The sequence below is a fragment of the Rana temporaria genome, chromosome 11 (genome assembly GCF_905171775.1).
Source record: "Rana temporaria chromosome 11, aRanTem1.1, whole genome shotgun sequence".
NCBI lineage: Eukaryota > Metazoa > Chordata > Amphibia > Anura > Ranidae > Rana > Rana temporaria.
This window is the reverse complement of record NC_053499.1, coordinates 61,628,632-61,652,939: the sequence shown is the minus strand read 5'-3', so window position 1 is coordinate 61,652,939 and position 24,308 is coordinate 61,628,632. Positions and strand designations below refer to the sequence as shown.

At 41.5% G+C, this 24,308-nt stretch overlaps 1 protein-coding gene across 1 annotated transcript in view; it reads left to right on the top strand.

The window, feature by feature from the left end:
• LOC120917388 (solute carrier family 22 member 6-A-like) overlaps nucleotides 1-24,308 on the top strand; it is an 81,134-nt gene that overhangs the window by 25,771 nt on the left and 31,055 nt on the right. The window contains exons 6-9 of the mRNA XM_040328652.1: nucleotides 14,709-14,832; nucleotides 17,756-17,871; nucleotides 20,616-20,830; nucleotides 20,912-21,020. Of these exons, the coding sequence (XP_040184586.1) occupies nucleotides 14,709-14,832; nucleotides 17,756-17,871; nucleotides 20,616-20,830; nucleotides 20,912-21,020 (564 nt within the window). The remainder of the gene's footprint in view (nucleotides 1-14,708; nucleotides 14,833-17,755; nucleotides 17,872-20,615; nucleotides 20,831-20,911; nucleotides 21,021-24,308) is intronic.

The window sequence follows — 24,308 nt, the reverse complement described above, 5'->3', positions numbered from 1 at the left end:
CTTACTGTCTGGGGCAATTTTTTTAACTTTGCACACACAGTAAAATGAAAATAATGAGAATATATTTTATGAAAGCAAAGGCCCTAGAAAATAAAATGGTGGCTGTTGCAATTTTTTATGTCACAAGATATTTGCACAGCAAGTATACTCATATGCAAATTTTCAGGAAAATACACTAAAATACATTTTAGTGCACACAAACACAATATAATACCCAATTGTTTCATAACATAAAATAATTTTGCACTAAATAAATACATCATAAACATGTCAAAACTCAGTGTTGTGCACCTAAGAAATAGCAATCCATTACCTAAAATTGTCCATGGATGATTTAAAAGCCTTTACAGGTTATCAGTGTATTCGTGAATGATGGCTTGCTGCAATACCTCAAATGTGTGGTGCAGTTGCTGTTTATATATGCATGTGGGATCAACGGGGGTCAGGGGGCTTTTCATTCTTTTAATTATTTGTATTTATTTTATTAAAATTATATTGTTTAAGTTTATAAAAAGTGTTTTTATTTCATTTTATTGCCATCACAAGCGGGCTAATAAGCCCCCATGTGATATCTTTGGGCAGACACCCTTTATGAAGACATGAAAGGTCTATCAGACTCCCAGTTTCTCCCTTGCCCTCCAGATCAGCTAATCAAGCACCTTACGTGCTTGATTAGCTGCTTCTTTGGCTGTAACATTTAGAGAATGACAGCTCTGAAACCAGAAATGACAATATCGTTATCACTTCCAGCTTAAAGGGGAGGTTCACCCTAAAAACGACTTTCTAGTATTACAAGTATTATGGCCCCCCACATTACAATACAATTATGCCTATTATGTTTTTTGGTATGCTGTACATACCTTAGGAACAGCTAATTCACCCGTGGCTTCCGGGTTGCGAGTCCTGCGGGAGTGGTCATTCCTAACATGCTGGTGATTGACGTGATGACCAAAAACGTGCTCCCCCCGTCGCGTAAGCTGCGTCACGATTGCCGAAAGGAGCCGAACTGCGGTGCGCAGGCCGACTTACATTCAGCTTAAAACTGATGTAAAGAATCCAAAGAGCCACGCCATGCCAAACCAAGCCACAGCAACCACCTTTTTTAAAATGTGTGTAAAATGATTCATATAACCCCACTCCGTGCTAACAAAATAAAAAAACAGTCAAATTAATGAAATACCTAATTTTTTTAAATAAATAAAAAATAAATCACTGCTGCTACGTAAACACCTGTCAATGCACAAATTTAATATAATAAAAACAAAAAGTGCTCATTACTTGCAGTGCTGTGGCTAAATCAAGTGTCTATACAAAGGTGCACTTTAAACTTTAAGGTCTAAAGGGGGTTATTTACTAAAGGCAAATCCATTTTGCACTACAAGTGCACTCGGAAGTGCAGTCGCTGTAGATCTGAGGGGGACATGCAAGGAAAATAAAAAACAGCATTTTAGCTTGCACATGATTGGATGATAAAATCAGCAGAGCTTCCCCTTATTTCAGATCTTCCCCTCAGATCTACAGCGACTGCACTTCCAAGTGAACTTTCAGTACACTTTCAAGTGCACTTGCAGTTGGATTTGCCTTTAGTAAATCAGCCCCATAGTGTTAATTTAAAAACAAAGTGCAAACTGAAATATATACACAGGTGTCCAACATAATTCCTCTTCCACCAAAGAGCACCAAACCTCACCAAGCAGAATAACACTTACCAAATTAAATTGCCTCTCATATTTCAGACAGGCAAAAACGGTTTGATAGGCAACCCGGTAAAAATCCTGCTCAATGTGGCGATCCACCACCTCTTCTCCTCACCACATGGGGTAAGTAATAACGTATGCAACATAAAAAGAAAAAAACTCCAGTAGTGAAGTTTTTCCAAACTTCTGAATTTATTCCATAAAAATGAGCTCACCAGATCAGTTCTTGGCATTACACATGCCATATGGAACATAAAGAGCATAACCACTAACATATAAAACTGCTTTGCACCACAGTACAAATTCACCTAAATCTCACTGCAACAATTGGCACCAGTGTGGTGTCACTTCCTTGTTCTGCCACACCATGCTCTAAGGCGTTTTGTAATTTCTGACTATTTCAAGGGCATGCTTTCTGCCTTATATACGCTACCTATACCAGTAAGCTCCTTAATTACATGAATGGGCACATTTGTTTGAATACCACTAAAAAAATAAAAAAATTGGGTGATATGGCACACTCTGGTTATGATTCAATGAAAGGAGAAAATATTAGGAAGGGGTGGGAGAACGGGATGGTAGTAATGCTATTATTAAAATTGTTTTTTTTGGGGGGGGGGGGGGGGATTGATCCATGTAAGGTAAAAGGATAACTGTTCAGAGAAGACAGCCAGTTCAAAAAAGTAGAAGTAAAAGATCTCTGTAGTGGAAGAAGGGAAGAGAGAACATCGCCCTCTAAGTGCAGTGATTACTTATTAATATGACACAATTGAAATGTTTGCACTCACAGAATTGTAGTGGAAACAGGCATTGTAAAGATCATCCGCTCCGACTTCCGGGTGAAAAGAGAAAGTTTGTCCTCGCTGTGCATGCTGGGGAGGGGTATTTATGGGGCAGACGCCATTGGTTCTGGGTCTTCTTCATCCAGTGTGGCACCCACCTTTAGGGTGGCCACATCACGACGCCCCAGCGTTATGACCTACATGCCACGCGGTGTTCCTGGTCCCGGAGCATCTGAGCCGTGACGGGAACCCAGTAAGTGACTGGGTTCCCACCTTTGAGGATCCCAAGCTGTACTGCTGTTCGGTGGGGAGTCAGTCTGAGGAGCGCCATTGAGAGGCTGGCGGTCCAAAAGGGCCTGGACAAACCCCTGGGGATCGAGGTAGCCGGACACCGAGGGATTGATCACCTGTTGGTCGGTACCTCGGCGACAAGCTGAAGGAGATCCAGACATAACTCAATTGGGGAGGCATACCTCCAGAATCCAACCCAGAGGGGACCTGTGGCAGAGGTACCTTCTGAGGCTCACTGAGAGGAGCCTGTGGCAGAGACTTTCTCCCAAGTTCACCTAGGAGGGTCTGCGGCAGAGACTTATTCCTATATTTGTCCGAGTGATACTCCGGCTGCCAGGTCGGTGAGCGAGGCTTGTCCGGGTATGCTAAACCCACTCACGCTAGAGTGGTTCTAAGAAGTGTTACGTTTGGGAGCAGGACTGTTTCCTATCATTAGGCCTGAATCTGCTATTCTCCTAGCTTTACTTTCCTCACCACAAGTTTACTGTTTTTACCTGGCTGGGTAATAAAGAGCACTGCAAAGAGCACCTGTCTGGACATTCCTTTTACTTCTACTAGATGTACTACACATCAATTACCCCTAGGAATTTCGGAGGAGCCAAGAGGTAACACGCCGCCCAAAAATCCAGCTCCTCCGGGGGTAATGCTACATAAGTTATCACTGCACTTAGGCCTCGTACACACGACCGATTTTCTTGGCAAGAACCAGCAAGAAAACTGCTGGCAGAGCTTTCTTCCTGAGTAAACCGAGCGTGTGTATGAGGCTTTCAGGTTTCTCGTCGGGAAATCTGGCCAGAATCTCGACGAGAAAAATAGAGATCTTGCGCTCTATTTTCTCGCTGAGATTCTTGTTGGCCTGTTTCCCGACAAGAAACCCGAGAGTGTGTATACTTACCTGTTGCCGTGGAAACCCACACATGCTCAAAATGACTTTGATGCATGCGCGGTAGCTTCCACAGCATAGGTAGGGTGAAGCAAGATGGCGGCGACGCCATCGAATGTGACGAGCGCATGCTCATCGTACGCGATGACGTCACCGCATTCTTGCCTTTCAAGAGAACCGCGGTTCTTTTAAAAGGTCTGTGTGTACACTCAGGCGGCAAGAGATTCTTGCCAAGAATCTCGTCGGGAAAAACAACGTTTTTTTCCTGACGAGATTCTTGCCTGTGTGTACGAGGCCTTAGAGTTTGAATACCACTATAAACTCATAACTTCCACAGAACATTTAATAACTAAATTCATCAATAATTAGATAAATACATCTATAAGTAGATGAATAAATATATAAAGATCACAATAATATATCTGTACAAAATATATAATAAATGTAAAAACCACTCCAACCAAGTCCATAATAATAAATATAAATATCTATCTATTCCACATGTCTAATCTTAAAAACTCACATAGAATTCCTGCCTAACTTCATATATATATTTTTATATGAAATAGATAAAAACAAATATCAAGTTTATTCAAATAAATAAATTAAAAGATTAAAAACTAAATTTAAAAAGAGAGATAATCAATAATCACTTATAAAGCAGTTGACATACAGTATAATTTTGTAAACAGACCTGCTGGATGCAGAGAACCCAATGTACAGTATACATTTAATAGGTTTCCCTCTTGGAAAGATCCCTTACTCTATTTGATCCTCTCCAAAAGGTAAAGACCCTGTAAATTCTCCTAAACTGGAGACTTGAGGGGTCTCTATTGTAAAATACCTGAAGTGTGCTGACACACTATGCAGTTTAAAACCAAGTAAAATATTTTGGATATTGTGTTTTACCTATAAAGATGTATGTAATTTAAATGGACTTTTTGTATTGAAGAAAATAAATAAAGAATAAAAAAAAAGACATTTAAACATTAACAATAAAATTGGTTGTGGAGAAGAATACACCTCATAATCTAAAGAAAAATTGGGGATATCTTGAGCAATATATTTCCTAAGTGGACATTTGGTTCGGTCAACATATTGATGACTATACAGATATTCAAGAACATGCACCACATGAATGGTGCTACCTGTTATCAGATCTTCAATCTTGTTTTGCTTCCTGTTTATTCTAGATACATCTAGAACGTATCTCTTCTTCTACTATTTACTCTGCATGTGGTGCATGGTCTACACTGCCTACAAGAGAAAAAGTCCTGCTTTAACTAAAGCTCCGTACACACGGCCGAGGAACTCGACGTGCCAAACACATCGAGTTCCTCGGCGTGTTCAGTCCTGGAGCCGCCGAGGAGCTCGGCGGGCCGAGTTCTCCCATAGAACAACGAGGAAATAGAGAACATGTTCTCTATTTCCTCGCCGAGGTCCTCGTCGGCTTCCTCGGCCGAAAGTGTACACACGGCCGGGTTTCTCGGCAGAATTCAGCTCTGAACCGAGTTTCTGGCTGAATTCTGCAGAGAAACTCGGTCGTGTGTACGGGGCCTAAGAAGGTGTTTTTAGGGGGATCTAAAACTCTCTTAACTACTTTGTCCTCAAAAGTAGGGGCCATTTGGTACACAAAGTAGGTTGTGGAGGAAGGTGTGCACCCAAAACCGTATCCATCAAAAGTATGGGCCAATGTTTGCGGAAAATATCCTCTACTTCCCTGTAGTGTACATAAAAACCAGAAATAAAAGCCAGTTGATGTTTAGTATACGATATAGAACCATGTTCACATTGTATTTCCTCCCTCATACAATCTGCCCTTGGGATAGCTAGTGTATTTTGAATGGTCTTATTGATAATATTCACAGAATACCCTTTTTATATAAATCTTTTCCTTAACGCTTGTGATTTTCTAAAAAGTCACCATCTTTGGTACAGTTTCTTCTTATCCTTAAAAAATTGTGGATGATGGCTGCTATTGATTGCCAAGTAACTATTTCTGTCAGTGGCTTAAAAAAAAAGTCAAGAAAATTGATATTCCAAATAAATATCATCAGAGTTGTTATTAAAGTGGTTGTAAACCCATTACAATCACTTTAACCTACAGGTAAGCCTAGATTAAGGTTTACATGTAGGTGCAACAAATATCTCCCAAACCTAAAGGGTTTAGGAGATATTTGCAAAAATAGCGACATCGATATCTACGGCGTAGACATCGGGCACAGGTGCACTGAGCGTGCCGCTTATAACGGCGATCATGCCGTAAGTGGCGGCACCCGCGCGCATGCGCGGTCATGACGTCATCGCTGCTCCGGGCCAGTCACAGCACCGGAGCAGCGATACCCAGAAGTCACTCTACACTACCTAACCTTTTTTCAAATAAAAACAAATAAATCACTGTTGCTACATAAACACCCCTCAATGCTCAGACTCAATATAATAAACACAAAAGTAAAAAGTAAATAACTCAGCTATGGAGGTGGTACATTTCTTAAATAATAGAATTCTTGATTTGAATATGGCTTTTCACCAAACTCAGGAGAGCAGCCATATGGAGATCATGATAAGATCATAAATGGGTGGGCTATTATTTCTATAGAACGTTATCTAAAGGAAGGAATAATTGTAAGAATGCCGGGATGGGATGTGGCCCCTCAGGATGCTGTAAATGATCAGGAATCCAAGGAAGAGTTGCCTAATGTTATAATAGGGTGGGTAAGGAACTCCTGGAATTGACTTTGAAATGAAGAAAAAATATTGAAAGCTAAAATTAAAGATTTGCAAACCAAGTTAGAACCCATTAAGGATTCTGTGGAATGTACTGAGTTCAGCCGGAATTTACAGATGAGATTATAGAAAGTTGAGCATGACATTCAAATTAAGAAAGGTAAGATGTTTAGGAGGGATTTGACAGACTTTAAGTATAATGAGGTGGCAAAATGGGCAATCATGGAATCTGTAAAGACTGGCAGCAGTAATCCTGCTAGAAACATTACAATCAAAGTTCTCAGAAGAGAACCTGTTATAGAGAGACAACTAGGGGACAATTTGGCCAAGTCAGGGATATGACCTCCAGTAAACCAATATTCAGAAAGGTTCCCTCAAAATAAGTCAGGTTGGAGGGGTAGCCCTTACACACAAATGGGTGGAAGAAGACCCTTTTATGGTAGTGGACATAATATAACTAATAATAGATTTGAACCTCTGTCTAGGTTTTGGGGTGGTAATAGAGAGATGGTTAAAGATTACTGTCCTACTTTCACTCCTTCTACTTTTAGGCCCTCGGGAACAGGGAGTACTTGGGGAGACCTCAGGGCAGGGAAAAGAGTCCAACAACAACAACATAAAAAGAATTAGGAAATTGTGAATAGTGGTATTGTTAATTTAACTAGTGTGCAATTGACCAATAACATAACAAAACTTTTGAAATTGGCTTTACAATCTGCACCCAAAAGGGTAATTAATAAATTTGAGGTGTTTATTGACACTCATAAATATATTAGAACATTGAACTTGAAAACATATTTTTAGGTAATCCTTTGGATCAGAGAGTAAAGGAAAGAGTGGGTTGTTTTTTAAAGCCACTGACAGAAATTCTTATTTGTCAATCAATAGCGGCCATAATCTGCAGTGGCTATGCAATATTCCCAAAGGCCAATTTAAGGCTGCATTCACACCTAGGCGTACAAAGTCGCGGCGTTTTGTCCCACGAATTGCGGCGACAAATTGCAGCGTTTTGTACCACGATTTGCGGCGACAAAACGCAGCCTTGACCCCCTCTATGGAGATGGTTCCCATCTCCTTTGCCGAACGCTGAAAGCCGCCTGAAAAAAAGGTCCGGGACTTTTTTTCAGGCGGCAGGCGTACGGCGTTCGGTGTTCGGCGTCTAGATGTGAACCATCTCCATAGAGGTGCATGTTAAATCATCCCTCTGGGGTCTCGGGGCTGCTGCGGCGTCACACTACAGGCGACAAAACGCCTAAGTGTGAATGGGGGCTAAAGGATAAGAAAAAACTGTACCAAATATAGTGACTTATAACAAGTTTTAAAGAAACGATAAGAGCATTCAAAATACATTAGCTATCCTGAGGGAAGCATGTCTGAGAGAGAAAACACAATTTGAAAAGTGTGTTATATGTAATAATAAACATCAATGGGCTTTTATTTTTGGTTTTCCTACAGAGACGTAGAGAATATTTTTTTTGCAAACATTAGTCCATACTTTTGATGGATAGACTGTCTTCTACAATCCACATTTGTGTAAAAAAAAAGTGCCCCTAATTTTGGAGACAAAGCAGTTAAGAGAGTGTTAAATCCTCCTAAAAAGAAACACTTACATTCCTGGATAAAGCAGGGTTTTTCTCTTGTGGGTGAACCATGCACAAAATTCAGAATAAATCGAAGAAGAGATACGTTTGTATCTAGAACAACCCAGGAAACAATATTAAACTGAAGATCTAATAATATGTAACACCACTCATGTGGTGTATGTTATCGAATGTCCGTGTGGCCAGCAATATGTTGGCCGAATGAAACGTCCTCTTAGGAAACGTATTGCTGAACATATCCAAAATATCCAACCAAATCCTTGAATAATCAGAAATGACGAAACGCATCAGGATGTGATGTGGCAGAAATAGGAAGTGACATAGCAGGAAGTGATGCCATACTGGTGCTGATTGTTGTGGTAAGATTTAGATGGACTTGTAGGATGGTGCCAAGCGGTTTCACATGTTATCAGTTATGCTTTTTATGTTCCAAATGACATGTATAATACCAAGAATTGATCTGGAAGCATTTTTCTAATGAAATTAATTCAGGAGTTTGGTAATACTTCACTATTGGAGTACTTTTCTTTTTAAGTGGCATAGCTTATTACCCCATGTGATGAGAAACAGAGGAGGTGGAGCACCCTATAGAGCTGGGTTTTTACCATTGGGTCGCCTATTGAGCTGTTTTTGTCTGAAATATGAGAGGCAATTTATTTGGTAAGTGTTATTCTGCTGGGTGAGGTTTGGTGATCACGAAAAGCACTGGTGCACTTTGATGGAAGATGTTTTATTAATGGACACTATGGACTTGTTTTTAGTGCACTTTTGTAATGAGCATTTTTTGGGTTTATTATATTGAATTTGTATATTTTAAAGCATAGGAAAAAGAACAAGATGCGCTAAATAAAATAATACAAAATATGATACCATACAGCATGTGACAAATCAATGTCCATAAATAGAAGTAAAAAAATATAGAGGAAATAAAGTTCTTAAAGGGACGACAAGGCTCCTATTCACCCGTGTAGTGAAAAGAGGAGATGAACCTTATTGATCCACCAATAAGTCCAAGGTTCTATAGGTGACTATCCCAAAGCAGTGATCCACCACCGAGAGTAAGTATAGCCTCTTACCGGATGTCCGGCGGTCTCTTAATTAAAAGAAGACCCCAGAAAGCATATAAAGATGAACCGTTGGAAATCAAAGTGCAGGTGGGCTGGAACGAGTGCGGCATCGGATCACCCCCCGTATTCTTGCACGACTTCTTCACCATTTGGACGGGTCAGTTTGGACAGCTTCCGGCCGGAGCTCCAATTAGACATGCCCTTATAACATTGTTTAAATGTAAGTGTGTTTTTGACTTTTCTTTTTAAAATAAATGTATCTATGGTTTTACAATATTGCGGTTCCCATATGTTTTTCCATGGTACCTGATAATCGAGTTTGCAAGCACCGGAATGAGATAAAGATTGGTTTCCAGCTCAGCCCACCTGCACTTTGATTTCCAACGGTTCATCTTTATATGCTTTCTGGGGTCTTCTTTTAATTAAGAGACCGCCGGACATCCGGTAAGAGGCTATACTTACTCTCGGTGGTGGATCACTGCTTTGGGATAGTCACCTATAGAACCTTGGACTTATTGGTGGATCAATAAGGTTCATCTCCTCTTTTCACTACACGGGTGAATAGGAGCCTTGTCGTCCCTTTAAGAACTTTATTTCCTCTATATTTTTTTACTTCTATTTATGGACATTGATTTGTCACATGCTGTATGGTATCATATTTTGTATTATTTTATTTAGCGCATCTTGTTCTTTTTCCTATGTTATCACTGTTCTATCACATGCAGTAAGGTGCAGCTTTATTTGTTCATAATAGTATTCTTTAGGAGTACCATTACACTGTACTTGTATTTTTATTAGCACAGTTGCTCCCCAATTCTTTTTCCATATTTTAAAGCATGCCAAATCCACTTCACTCCACCTCCATGCTCCACTTCTGTGCCAGCCCTGTCCCAGGTACATTTACCTATCAAAAATTATCTTTTATTTCTAAGAAAGGCCAGTATGCACTTCTGGGTATTAATCAAGTAGTTTACCTTTATGAACACTATATACACCTCTCCTCATTCCTCCATACATGTAGTTGAACATAAGAAAAAAAAATGCATATTGTAAACTTCTGAAACATTTTTTCTCATTAAAACAGCATTACAATTCTCACTGGGTGGTGCACAGATAGCACCGTTTTAAAGTATGTGTGTTGCCTGTATAGCATGTATAGCCTGGGCTCTTCTGTTATCCTGAGAGCAGTACACAGATCTTCAAAACATGATGATGTCACGTGAAGAGGGTCTGGTTTTGATAATTTTTGCTTACACTGTGTTGATGTAGTTGATAACCACAAGGGGAAACTTGTGCTGCGATTACTGTGTTGCTGTCATTGATGACCACTTCTGTACTGCACAGAGGATTCCACAGTACTGTGTATAAGGTCTTTCTGTGCTGCATAGAAGGTTCTCCACTGCTGCACTGCACAGCACTACCTGTCTGCCAAACATGTGCAAGGATGGTGGTTTTAAGTACTTTACACTTCAACCCCATTATCCAAGTCCATAACAACCTACCAAAGTCTGCAGCAGACTTCATCAGGGCCCTGCAATTCCAAAGTGGTTAAGATTCAGGCTCTGGAAGTCCAGCTGAACACCTGGGACCCATAAGACCTGTGGACCCAAGTCACCTGACACGGGCTTCATGAGGAAGGCCCTTTATCACCAGGGGGGCATAGAGGGCCCCCCTGGTGATAGAGGGGGGGCCAATTCCTAGGCCGATCAGGCTTGCACTAGGTCATCAAGAATGCTCAAGATATTGGCTGTGCATTCTGATTCACAGTCTATTACATCACCATATAGAGACTGGTTGTTATTTTACATTTCTTTACTAAAAGTAAGTGCAAACAGTCCACATTAGTGGGGGCATTGCAGTTACTCTGGTAAATATTAACTTACAGTCCATAAAGATCATAACAGTCCCTTAAGAGAGAACTATTCAACTACTTCAACAAAGTGGAAGAAGGGAGAATTGCGGTACTTGCAATTATTGTGCTGTGTGCTGTATTCCTCATTGCCATTCAAGGGTCACAGCCCTTAGTTTCTAACTATGCGTCTCCCCAAAGGGGAGAGCCCATACCCACAGCTCGGCTGCCACATCTCATCAGGGCCACCACCCATCAAATTTAGTGGAACTTTTACGCTATCAAAAGACTGGTGTCAAAACTGTTCACAACTGCAACTGCAGATAAAAACAAAGGCTAAGATGACTACCCCATTCCCCCCCTTTCACCCTCACAGTGCAGGCACTATCACTTTTTACGTTTTGCCATTTGTCTTTTAGGATTAGACTCACAAGTGTCTGCAGCAGTGTCCTTTAGTTGGCCCCTTAGAGTAGGCTCTCAGACAGCGCAGGAGTTCTCTCTTTTCATAAGATGACAGTTTGCTTGGCTGTAAATTATAAGAGGGTTTAGTTCCACTTTGAGTAAAGTGGAACCTTGGATTGCGAGCATAATCTGTTCCAGGAGAATGCTTGCAATCCAAAGCACTCGTATATCAAAACGAGTTTTCCCATAGAAGTCAATGGAAACAAAGATAATTTGTTCCACATTGACTTCTATTGCATGCAATACCGCATGTGGCAAGAGGTGGAAGGACGCGGGAGAGCCTCAGAAATACTTGGGGACAGCTCGGCTGAACTCAGAAACCCTCGGGAATGGAGTATTTCCGAGTGTTTCTGAGTATTTCCGCGTGATTTTGAGTATTTCCGGATGCTCCGAACCATTCCAAGTGTCACCGGCGCCCCCGCACCTCTGGCCAAATGTGGTACTGCACAGCCTATTGTCTTGAATCCTACTCGTTTTGCGAGAGCACAATCGCAAACCAAGTCAGGATTTAAAAAAAAAAAAGTTGCTCGTCTTTCAAAACACTTGCTAACCACATTACTCGTTAACCAAGGTTCCACTGTATAGGGAAATCCTGACTCTCTGCATTCAGGGCAGGTTGTACAGTTAAAGGGAAAGTAATCCCTTCCTACAAGCAATTTGCTTTGTACTCCAATAAGTACTCACTGTACTGGTAGCTAACCTACCTAAAATCTTGCATTGCATGTAAGTAAACTTTTTTTCTGAACAAAAATATGTTTTGTTACTGACAAATAACACATTGAAATTATATTTAACGTATCCAAAAACTATATGCAGAGATATTAATTTCCACAAAAAAATGCTCATTGTTTCCTTTGCATCACTTTAGTGAAAGAAAGGCAATAAAACCGCTAGATTACCGGTATATACCAGAATAATAAAGATTGTATATGAATACTGTACTATAAAAATACCAAGAGGGAAGAGGGAGTGTTCCATATAGTGGCCACACATGTATTGAGATGATCATACAATCAATCATTTAATAAAAATAAAATACACACCAAGACCCTCTAGTCAATCAATTTGCTGAGCTCTCGATCAATTTTGATAATTTTTATTTGATCATTTACATTTATAACTGATAGACCGTATTTTTGATTGATATTTTCATTTATGTACAAAATGCAATACTATATTGTAAATGTTGCATCGTTTGATATTTTAATTGATGATGAATCACTTGTTTGGAATTCCTTTTAGTTAAATAGAACACAAATCACTGCTTGTATGACAAATGTAAAGTCCTTCTCAGGGATACAGATATGCCCCCACCCAACACCCTCTGAGTGCTGTGTTGAAAAAGAAAAAACTGATCTAAATGTGACTTTTAATTTACCCTAAGCTGTGGTCACATAACACTTAAAGTGGTATTAAACTCAAAATTAAACATTTATTTTATTGCAGCTTACCAATTCTTAGATGTGATGCCTGTATTATTTTCCTATTTTTGTTTTTCTTTCTTCTATTTTCATCTGGTAATCTGGGCAGCAAGTAGGGTGACCACGTGTCCCGGATTGCCCGGGACAGTCCCGCATTTTGCAGGTCTGTCCCGGGCACCTTCATTCCAGGACTATACAGTGTCCCGTAATGAAACTGACACAGCCACCCCCCAAGCCTAACTAATGCCCCCAAAAAAGGCTGCCACATCACCGCTTTACTCACTGACAGTACTTGTCCTGGACGGGAATGCCTGGAGGAGCACAGTCCCCGTCCCCTGCTTGTGATTGGAGAAATAATAAATCCCGCCTCTTGTGTCCAATCACTGTGTGTGATTCGTTACACCTCAAGCTGATTTTTGGGAAGGGGGTGTCCCTGAATGGTAGTCTGGAAATGTGATCACCCTAGCAGCAAGTCTGTTTTTGAAAAACACAAGCTCTCCAGAAGAATGTATCACTAATATAGGGGGTAAGCTTCAATATAATACATTTTTGGTTTTGGTTTTAATATCAGTCGCTTCCTGGTTGGGTCTTTCTTCAGGTATTCACACAACTGCCTACATGATGTGGACACTTCCTAGTTGCGGTGACTGGTGATCTTGGGTGCCATCAAAGAGCTGAATTAGTGGTCCCCGCACCTGGAACCAGTGTTGAGGGACCTGGACAAGGGACATAGATGAGTATGGCTTACCTGGTAAAGAAAAAAAGGTTTGAAGGATGGGTTAGAGCAGGGGTGCCCAACCTTTTGAAGAGCAAGGGCCACTTAAGCAACTTGGTAACCGTGGGCCACAATGAGTGGAGCGGGCAGATGACAGGTCATGGCTACTCTATAGGCCCTCGGATCCGCCCAGATGGAAGGAGACGAATTCCCTTATTTTTTTCAGATTGGAGGTAGGTGGACGTAAATGGACATCTGTCGCTCTATAGAGGTGAATTGAGGGTCCCATTTGGTCGGGCTGATCGTGTGAAAAGGGCCTAAGACTGCTTTCACACTGATGTGCTGCAGTTTACCCACACCGCAGGTGCAGCATAGTGCACCTTTGTCTATCCTGCGGGTTAGCTGAACTTTGCCATAGACTCCGCCTGTGGCAAAAGCCAGTGCTGTAGAGGAAGCATCGGTTTATGGGGCTCGGCTCCGCAGCCGCTTTCTTCCTCTTCCACCAGCTTCATTCACAACACTGATGCTGTGGTATGGCGGGTCGGCAACATGCGATCTGGGCTTGCCAACCCGCCATTCCAGAGCAGAAGGTCGCGGGCCACATCAGAGGGCTTCGCGGGTCACATGTGGCCCCCGGACCACTGGTTGGCCACCCCTGGGTTAGAGGATGCTGAGAGAGAAGGGTAGTAGACAGACACTTTTGGTCTGAGTGGGGCATTTATAACCACAGATAATAATATAATATATAAAATATTCCCGCCATATTATGCAAGCCTGGTAGACAACTGACTTCCTTCTTATCAAAAGTATCAAGAAAATATAAATAATAAAATGAAAACACAACTACAATTTATGGAACACATAAGTTCATGCCTGGTCCTTCAAACAATGTTCTCCACTTATTATTGATGACCTTAAAATAAGAATACTAGTCAACTGGCAGTTTCTGGCATAAGCACATTTTGGATTACTGACTTGGTATTCAGAACTCATGATCTAAATTTGTGTCCCCAGGTGACTCAGAAAGTACTGATGCCAGTGGAAACTTTTACACAGTTTCCAGTTTGAAGGTTGCAAGAGGCCCTCATCAGCCCACAGGGGTCTTCCATGTGTGGATGGTGTTGCAGACTTTGGAAGCTGCATGAACTATATTCCTGTAACAATGTACCGTAGCATTAAAAAAAAAAAAACAACTCTCCTGCTTTTTTCTCAGGTGGTTTCCTGAATCTGCTCGCTGGCTTGTTCTCTCTGGCAAACCTGCCAAGGCAGTCAATGAGATGAAGAGAGTGGCCAAGCTTAATGGAAGGGAAGAAGCAGCTGAGAAAATAACTTTAGAGGTATGGTATGGACTTTGAAAGAATACAACAAGTGAAGGAGCAACAACTTCAAAAACCATATAGGACTCTATAATAGTGAATGTTATTACATGATAAAATCATACATAATCTAAAAATGGGTCTAAGATCAGTTTGTTTTGTATGCACAGTCTATCAGAGTCTGTATGCAATGGTGCCGAGGGTTAAAAGTCCAAACCAAGCAGGGCAGCCATCATATGTGAACAGAATGGCCCAGATTCAAGAAGCACTTGCGCCCGCGCAACCATAGGTTGCGCGGCGCAAGGGCTTACTTGCTCCGGTGTAACGAGTGCTCCTGATTCAGGAACCTCGTTACACCGACTGCAGCCTAGGATGTGACAGACATAAGCCTCCTTATGCCTTCACATCCCAGGCTGCATTCTTGCGTTGGCCGCTAGGGGGCGCGGCCATTGTGATCGGCGTATAGTATGCAAATTGCATACTACCACCGATTCACAAAAGTTGCGCGGGCCCTGCGCACGCAAGGTACGGAGTTTCCGTACGGCCACTTTAGCATAAGGCTGCTCCTGCTAATAGCAGGCGCAACCAATGCTAAAGTATAGCTGCGCTTCCCGCTCGCGACGTTCAAATTTTACGTCGTTTACGTAAGTGAACCGTGAATGGCGCTGGACGCCATTCACGTTCACTTAGAAGCAAATGACGTCCTTGCGACGTCATTTGCCGCAATGCACGTCGGGAAAGTTTCCCGACGGAGCATGCGCTGTTCGCTCGGCGCGGGAGCACGCCTAATTTAAATGATTCCCGCCCCCGGCGGGATCATTTACATTAGACGCCCTTACGCAGGGCTATTTAGCATATCGCCCGCGCAATTTACGGAGCAACTGCTCCGTGAATCGCGGGCAAAGCGCAATATTTGCGTGGGCGCAGAGAAAAATTTTTGCTCTTTGCCCACGCAAATATTGCGCGATTCTACCTGAATCTGGGCCAATATGTTCAGGGAGCTGCAGAGAAACATGGAGAGAATCATCTCTGGTTCCAATCGTTTTTTAACAGGCTTTAATGAACATAGTAAGTAAAATTGACAGAAAAGTAACAGGCGTAACAGTGGAGGTAAGTATGTCGAGTGTGATGATCCTCAGTCCTAGGCCATCTGTATCCTTTGACACGGGGTCTGGATCCAGGAGGTGTCCGCCGCCAATAGATGTATAGAGCCAGTTTCAGGGGACAGGAACTCCAGGGAACTCAAAACGAGGCATATGGCTCTCAAGATGGCGGGGCTACAGGAGATGACGTCACTGCTAATGGACGCGTTTCGTGTCCTGGCAAGCCACGCTCCTTTCTCAAATGACATCGAGATGACATCAACTACGGCCGCACTTTGTCGGGAGGCTGTCATATGACATCCTCCCTAGTTCGCACTGCCTGCGTGCCCCCTGTGGCATGCATCGGCAGAGATCTGTGATTGCGCAGTGGCTCTTTACCACATGATCAGCTGTGTCCAATCACAGCTGATCATGGATGTAAACAGAATTTGCCGAATATCGGCAATCCTCTCCTCACGCTGACAGTACGTGAGGAGAGGAGAACCGATAACTGGCAAATCCACACAGGAGATATCTGCACTGACAATCAGGGCACTGATCATCTGTGTCCTGACTATCATTGCAGCCCCAACAGTGCCCACCTGTGCTTCCAATCTGTGCCCGCTAGTGCTGCCAATAAGTGCCCACCAGTGCTGCCAATCAATGCCCATTAGTGATGCCTGTCAGTGCTACCCATCAGTGCTCATCAGAGCCACATATGTGCAGCCTCATGAGTGCCTCCTCATTATTGCCCATCAATGCCCATCAGTGCCACCTTATCAGTGGCCATCAGTGCAGCATATACCTGCAGCATCATCGACACACATCAGTGTAACAGAAAAAATTACTTATTTACAAATGTTCGGGTTTTTTTTCATTTGTTTAGCAAAAAAATTAAAACTGTGGTGGTTAAATACCACCAAAAGAAATCTCTATTTATGTGAAAAAAAAAGAATACAATTTCATATAGGTACATAGTTGAATGACTGAGCAATTGTCATTCAAAGGGTGACAGCCCTGAAAGCTGAAAATTGGCCTGGGCAGGAAGGGGGTGTAGGTGCCCAGTAGGCAAGTGGTTAAAATGCTTCATGGTGGCATCTTAACACACCTTGTTGAGGTTTCTCTAGTGATATGATAATGATTGAAAGTTATTTGTCCCTTTTAGTCTGATCAAGGGAGGTTTACTATCTATTCACTTGTTCCTTGTTAGGTATGTAACCTGTGTCATGGCATACTGTAGGTCGCATATCTAGAAGTGTGGTTAAAGATTCTTAAAGTGTATTTAAATCCCAAACGTTTTATTTAAAAAACAAATTAAATCCAGTGGTGAGGGGTTATGACCCTTGTCAGATCTTATTGTTTTTTGTTTTTTTTTATTGTACGTTATCTATTTATTTTTCTTAAATAAAATTAATTAAAACTGAATTACTTTACAGTAGCATTTCATGTCATATATCTGCTTTGCCTAAAATAATCAATCATAGACAAATTTGACAACATTAATCAATCAATTGCAGGAATACTGGCATGACTGGAAAATTGGATAAACTATTTTCTGCACAGAATTATCAAAAATACAATGAAATAATTATGATATTTATACATAAGTTATAGTAAAACACTGGCAAACTCATGTTATGGTGTTTTTCCTGAACTTTCTTTTAAAAAAAACTGGGCAAGAAAAGCCCTTAAAAAGAAGAATAGAGCGACTGGTTGGGTCCCTTAAAGCTCTACCTTTGATGTTAGTTCTCACACTATATAGAGCTCATAGAGCGGTTCTGCGTCATAACCATGAGCACCTACATGTTTCCCTTTTCCTGCCCTTAAACATGCCCTTATGCTCTCATTTTCTTTAACCGTAGACACTAAAAGCTGATATGGTGAAAGAGGTGGCTTGTGGGAATTCAACGTATACAGTGTTTGATCTGGTTCGAACCAGAACCATCCGCAGAATATCCTTTGCTGTGAGCTTTGTGTGGTAAGAAGACTGTCAAAAGTAGCACCCCCCTAGAACATTTGCTAATTTTGTATGTTAGTTCTAAAGCTGCAAGAGAAAGTAAACTGGAGTATTTTGATATGGATCTAGAATTTCAGCTTTTGACAAACAGGCCCAAAAAATGAGCTTCCCTAGGTTAACTACTTGAAACCACCTTGTCAAGTGAAGATGCCATCAACATGAAAGCTCCCTGCAAAACAAGAGCTCTTATACTAACCTCTATGGTGGGCAGCGTCTCCTAACATCCCTCTATTCCAGTGCTGCGACCGCCATCAGTGTTGTTATTGATTGGACCTTGGGCAAACATTTTCTTGGGTCCCCCCATGCAATTTGGCCCCCCCATCATTACACAAGACCCCTTTCCCCATGCTACCCCCATCATTACATAGGACCCCCTCTCCCATACTGCCCACCATTATTACACAGGACCCCTCCCCCATAGTACCCCCATGATTACACAGGACCCCCCCATACTACCTCAATTATTACGCAAGATACCCTCCCCATACTACCCCTATTATTAGACAGCACCCCTCCCTCATACTACCCCCATCATTACACAGGACCACCTTTTCCGCTCCCAAACACCCCTGCATCCTCCCCACAGCATTCTCACCTTGATAGTATCCAGAGGATGTCAGGGGAACACCAAGCACACCCTGCCAAATCCCACGGCGAAGAAGTTTTCAGCGGGCCATGGTCTGCGGCTTCTCAGTCATGGTGAGGGAGAGAGGTTGATGTGACTGTGCTCGGGACAGACAGGCACTCTCCCGAAACAAGGTTTACCTTACCAAGCTGGCCAATCACCGCACAGGCAGCAGACATAACAGCCAAAAAATATTCATGCATCGCCTGAGTGATAGCCAAACCCAACTATTTGTGGGCAGCGTGGGCTCATGGGGCTGCTGCTTTGGGCCCCCTTAGCAATGACTGGGCCCAGTGCAGCTGCTCCTTTTGCCCCACTTTAAAGACGGCCCTGTCTCCAGCCAACACTTTTTGGGAGTGATGATGCCTTTGTCCCCCCTTTACTTAGGTGGTTTCATGCATCCCAGTCCTGTAATTATGTAATGGTCAGAGGATGGAGCCACAGGAGTCTCCTCACTCCCAGAAGTGAACAGTGAAGAGTCTTATAGAGGCAGCAGCATTGGGATGATGGGTAGGTAAAAAGACATGGACCACCAGGAAGGTGAGCATCTTCATCTTGATTTTATCTTCACCTGACAGGATTGCTTTAATACTTTAATAGGAACTTGTCAGGATAGAAATATGAATGCTATAAATTCTCTGACCTGGAACAGATATATGTGCATATGAAGTGGTATGAAATGTTATATGCACACATTTGTTTTGATTCTGTGCCTCACTTACTAGTAAAGCATGGACAATGAGGCAGCCCTAAATCATGCAACTTTAAAAACAAATCAGCAAGGGCAGCTCCATATGCTAATTCCAGCAGATTCCCTTTAATCTGCATTTAAAATGCTGGAAATTAGAAAAATCAAAGTCTCAGGCCTCGTACACACGACCGAGTTTCTCGACAAAAACCAGCAAGGAACTTGCTGGGAGATATTTTTTTTACCGAGGAAACCGGTTGTGTGTACATTTTCGTCGAGGAAACTGTCGAGAAACTCGACAAGCCAAAAAGAGAGCATGTTCTCTATTTCCTTAATGGGAATGGAGAAAATTGGCTTGTCGAGTTCCTCGACAGCCTAACGAGGAACTCGACAAGGAAAACGATGTGTTTCGCCCGTCAAGTTCCTTGGTCGTGTGTACGAGGCTTAAGGCCTCATTCACACTGGACGTTACAATAACGTTATAAAAATGCCAGTAGCTTTGCAGTGAGTTTTTCAACTTTTTTCAGCTTATTTCAACATTTTTGCAATGGCGTTTTTTTAGCATTTATTAGCGTTTTTTCTTACGATTTTTTTTTTCTTTTTCAATGGATCAAAAACGTTAAAAAACGCGGGTGAGTAACATTTTGTAGCATTTATCGACGTCCATCAGCGTTTATCAGCGTTAGAGCATTTTTACAGCTGAAAAACATCTCTCATGTGCATGGACACATAGGATAACATGATGGAGAGTTTAATGACTGTAGAAAAAAATGTCTACTGTCAAAAACAGCTGCTGTATAAATGACAAAAAACGTCCAGTGTGCATGAGGCCTTATACTGGACACATGTTACAGTATTCTGGTGGCAGTGGTTCTGTCTATCTGTCTATCTATCTATCTATCTATCTATCTATCTATCTATCTATCTATCTATCTATCTATCTATCTATATATCTATCTATCTATCTATCTATCTATCTCTATTTCTTTTCAAATACTATCACTCTTTATCTTTGCCTTCTTACCTCAAATACAAAGACATCTCTATTTGTGCTGGTGACCATTGTTACCAAGACAGAAATAAAGGGGAAATATTTTTTATTTTTTTTAGATGTCATTATTGCAAAAGGTGAGGGGAAATCTTCCCATGGGGGTGGGGACATATTCTGATGACAACTATAAGAAGGTAACACCCCCTACTTTTAATAATTTGTTAATAAAGTCCGAGGCCAGAAATTACCCAGGAAAAAAATTCAGACAGTAAATATTGTAGTGACCAATTTCCCTTTCCCTGATTTAGCCAAAACTCAAATAAAAACAAGTTTTGTCTGCAGTTGCACTTTAATGGTCTGTACTTTTCTGTATCATATTGTACTTTTCTGTATTGTCATAGGTTCTCTACTAGTTTCGCCTATTACGGCTTAGCAATGGATTTACAAAAATTTGGAGTGAGCATCTATCTAATCCAGGTGATCTTTGGGGCTGTCGACTTTCCAGCCAAGCTAGTTTCCACCATATGCATGATCTACATTGGTCGGAGAGTCACACAGTTCTTTTCCCTTTTGCTTGGAGGACTGGCAATCTTAGCTAACATCTTTGTGCCAATTGGTAAGACAAAAGGCCCTCTTATTATTGGCGCGCCATTAAAATAACTGCATAGAGGAAATTAATAATCATTTGTCTTTTTAGAGCTGCAGGCACTAAGGACCAGTCTGGCAGTTTTTGGAAAAGGCTGTTTGGCTGCTTCTTTTAGTTGTATTTTTCTATACACCACAGAACTCTATCCTACAGTCATCAGGTAGGTACAATCAGTCATGTTCTGCACTCATAAAAAATGATGAAAGTGAACAATATTTTAACTGTAGAATTTGCTTGAAGGGTTGGTGTTCTTGCAGCTGGCCATAGATGATTTAATAATTAAAGATGAACTTCAGGCAGAGGCAAATACACATTAATGCAGCTAGGTAATAAATAATAAATAAGCAAATATATTTTTTTAAATGAAAGTAGAGTAGAAATGTTCATTTGACTTGGTATAAGCTTTTTTGAATACCCTATACAGCAGCGTTCAGTCTGAGAGAGAGGGTGGAGCAGGACAGCTAGCCAATTAGGTATGCTGCATGCAAATATGGTGACATAGAACATGCAGATAGTGGAAGAGAGATGGGTGAGTGGAGGGATGAGCTCACCAGTCTTCTGCTGCTCATTTACTGTCCAGTCATGCTCTGGGTGAAGAGAGGACACAATTGTATTTGTTATAGTGGTGTATAGCCTAAATCTTTTTCTTTTTTGGATAAAGTAGAAAAGGGTTAAAAGCCTTGACAGGTTATTTTTGCTGCCTGTGTACTATTATGGAAACTTTCAATCACTGGAGTTCAGTTTTGAGGCTGGGTTCACACTTGTGCGATGTGGGAACCAGCATGATTCCTGTGCGGGTTCCCGCATTGCACCAGAATTACGAACCTGAACATGAGAACCGCTGCAGGTGTCAATGTAAAGTTAATGACACCTCCAGATCGTTTCACAGATCGCAGTGCGACCTGTAAAATGGTGCAGGAATTAGACCCCATAAGTGTGAACACCCATGCAATCTGATTGCACTGTAGACCAAAAATTTGGTGTGAATGCAATGCCATTTCAGCCATACAGTTTGCCATACAGTTTGCGAATTACATGCAATGTTTGTGATCGCACAAGTGTGAGCTCAGCCTCAAAGAGCTTCTGATTTAGAGCCTGATTTTTATGTATGCAGAAAAGTCAAGTTTTAGGCCTCGTACACACGACCGAGGAACTCGTCGTAAATGAAACATCGTTTTCCTCGACGAGTTCCTTGTTAGGCTTGTCGAGAATCTTGACAAGCTTTGTTTGCGTACACACTGTCAAGACCAAATCTCTTCATTCTCAAACGCAGTGACGTTCAACATGTACGACGGCAAGGGAAGTTCGATTCCACAGGCACAACCCTTGGGGCTGCTTTTGCTAATCTCATGTTACTGCGTGTTTCTAAGCATACACACGAACGTGTTTCTCGCCGAAAACCAGCCTGACGAGGAACACGATGAGGAAATTGAGACTCCCGACGAGGAAAAAGAGAACTTGTTCTCTTTTTTTCTCATCAAGTTCCTCGACAGTTTTCTCGATGAAAAACATACACACGACCGTTTTCCTCTAGAAAAAAGCTCTGCCACCAAGTTTCTTGATGGATTCTGTCGAGGAAAATGGTTGTGTGTACGAGGCCTAAGAAATCGATGTGCGCATCACTGTCAGCAATGATAATGGCAGGCCCTAGCTTGTGTACGAGGATGGAAGGATATCTTCTCACCCATCAATCTCAAGTAGATCTTTGTATCTCTGCTGCCATTACCACCTGTAGGTACACCAACTGCCATTATTGAGACTATGGAAATTTCTGCTTATATGCTCTATCTGTAATGAGTTAATACTGACAGCAATATTTATGTCTTTTTGCTTCATTAGACTTCACAAAATGTTCTCTGCATGAAAATATGTATTTCTTCATAATGTCAGGGTCATTTTGTAACTCCAGTTTGACACTGGAAATGAGTCACGCGGAATACATTACTTGGGAACCTTATTTTCTAAAGAGAATCCAGTCTTTGTACCAGCAATTATCACTGAGTGTTTGCACCACTAGGTGTTGCTGCTGTTGCATTTTCAATTAGAAACAAACCCTGCTTTCTGTTTTTTATTGTTTTAGCACATAAGAAATCTATTATTTATCTTCTGGTTTGCGCAGGATAATTTAAATGTCATGCGGGCAGGTGTTTCAGTAAATATTTTTTTATGTTTTAATTGCTTTACTGACCTGATATGTCCACTGTGATACGTTTCATTATGTATTTAAAAGAAAGTTAAAATGAAGATAACCAAAGACTTTCATTTTTTTTCATTCCTGGTAAACATTTGAAAATGTGTATTTTTTTTTTCAAATATGATAATTATTTATCTCTTCGATCCATTTCATGCTTGTAAAAAAAGGTGATTCTATATTCTATCTCTGTAGATGCCTCGTTATGTTAAGGGTATGTGCGCACTTACTCTGTAGGTGTCTACACTACGTGGTGGCACTGCCTGCTGAGACCGCACCAACCATGTCCCATTACCAAATGAACCAAAAATGCGTTAACCACTAGATTTTTTCAGCAGAGACATAGGTGTATTTGTTCCTGAAAACTGATAGTAAAACCTGTAAAAATATGTTTTATATAGGCTTTTGAAAGAAACAGGACAGTCATGTAGGTGCTATGGACATTGGCCCAAATCTATGGGGTCATCGTGTATTATGTATGTATAGTATGTTTGTATATATATATATATATATATATATATACAGTATATGTATATTTTCATATTTATACTGTATATTGTGTTTTAGGTTGATTTTAGGTTGATTAGATATACAGAGTGGGCCATTTATATGGATACACCTTAATAAAATGGGAATGGTTGGTGATATTAAAGTGGAGGTTCACCCTTTAAAAAAAATTCTGACATCACACAGAGTGAAAAGTTTCCCCCCTCACATATACTAATGTGCCACAAACAGGAAGTTAAAGTGGAGGTTCACCCTCAAAAAAATTTCTGACATCACACGGAGTCGAGCCATCCTACCGACAGAATGCCGGTGTTTTTTTTTTTTTCTCAGCACATACCTCGTTATCAGGATTTTCACCTCACGGCAATCCTGCGGGAGTGGGCGTTCCCAAGCACTGCCTGTGATTGACAGGCTTCCGAACGGCGCATACTGCGCATCACAGGTTGCCGACAGAACCCGAACGTCGGTGCGCAGGCGCCGTATAGAGCCGCACCGACGTTCGGGTTTTTTCGGCAACCTGTGACTCGCAGTATGCGCCGTTCGGAAGCCTGTCAATCACAGGCAGTGCTTGGGAACGCCCACTCCCGCGGGATTGCCGTGAGGTGAAAATCCTGATAACGAGGAATGTGCTGAGGAAAAAAAAAAAACACCGGCATTCTGTCGGTAGGATGGCTCGACTCCGTGTGATGTCAGAAATTTTTTTGAGGGTGAACCTCCACTTTAACTTCCTGTTTGTGGCACATTAGTATA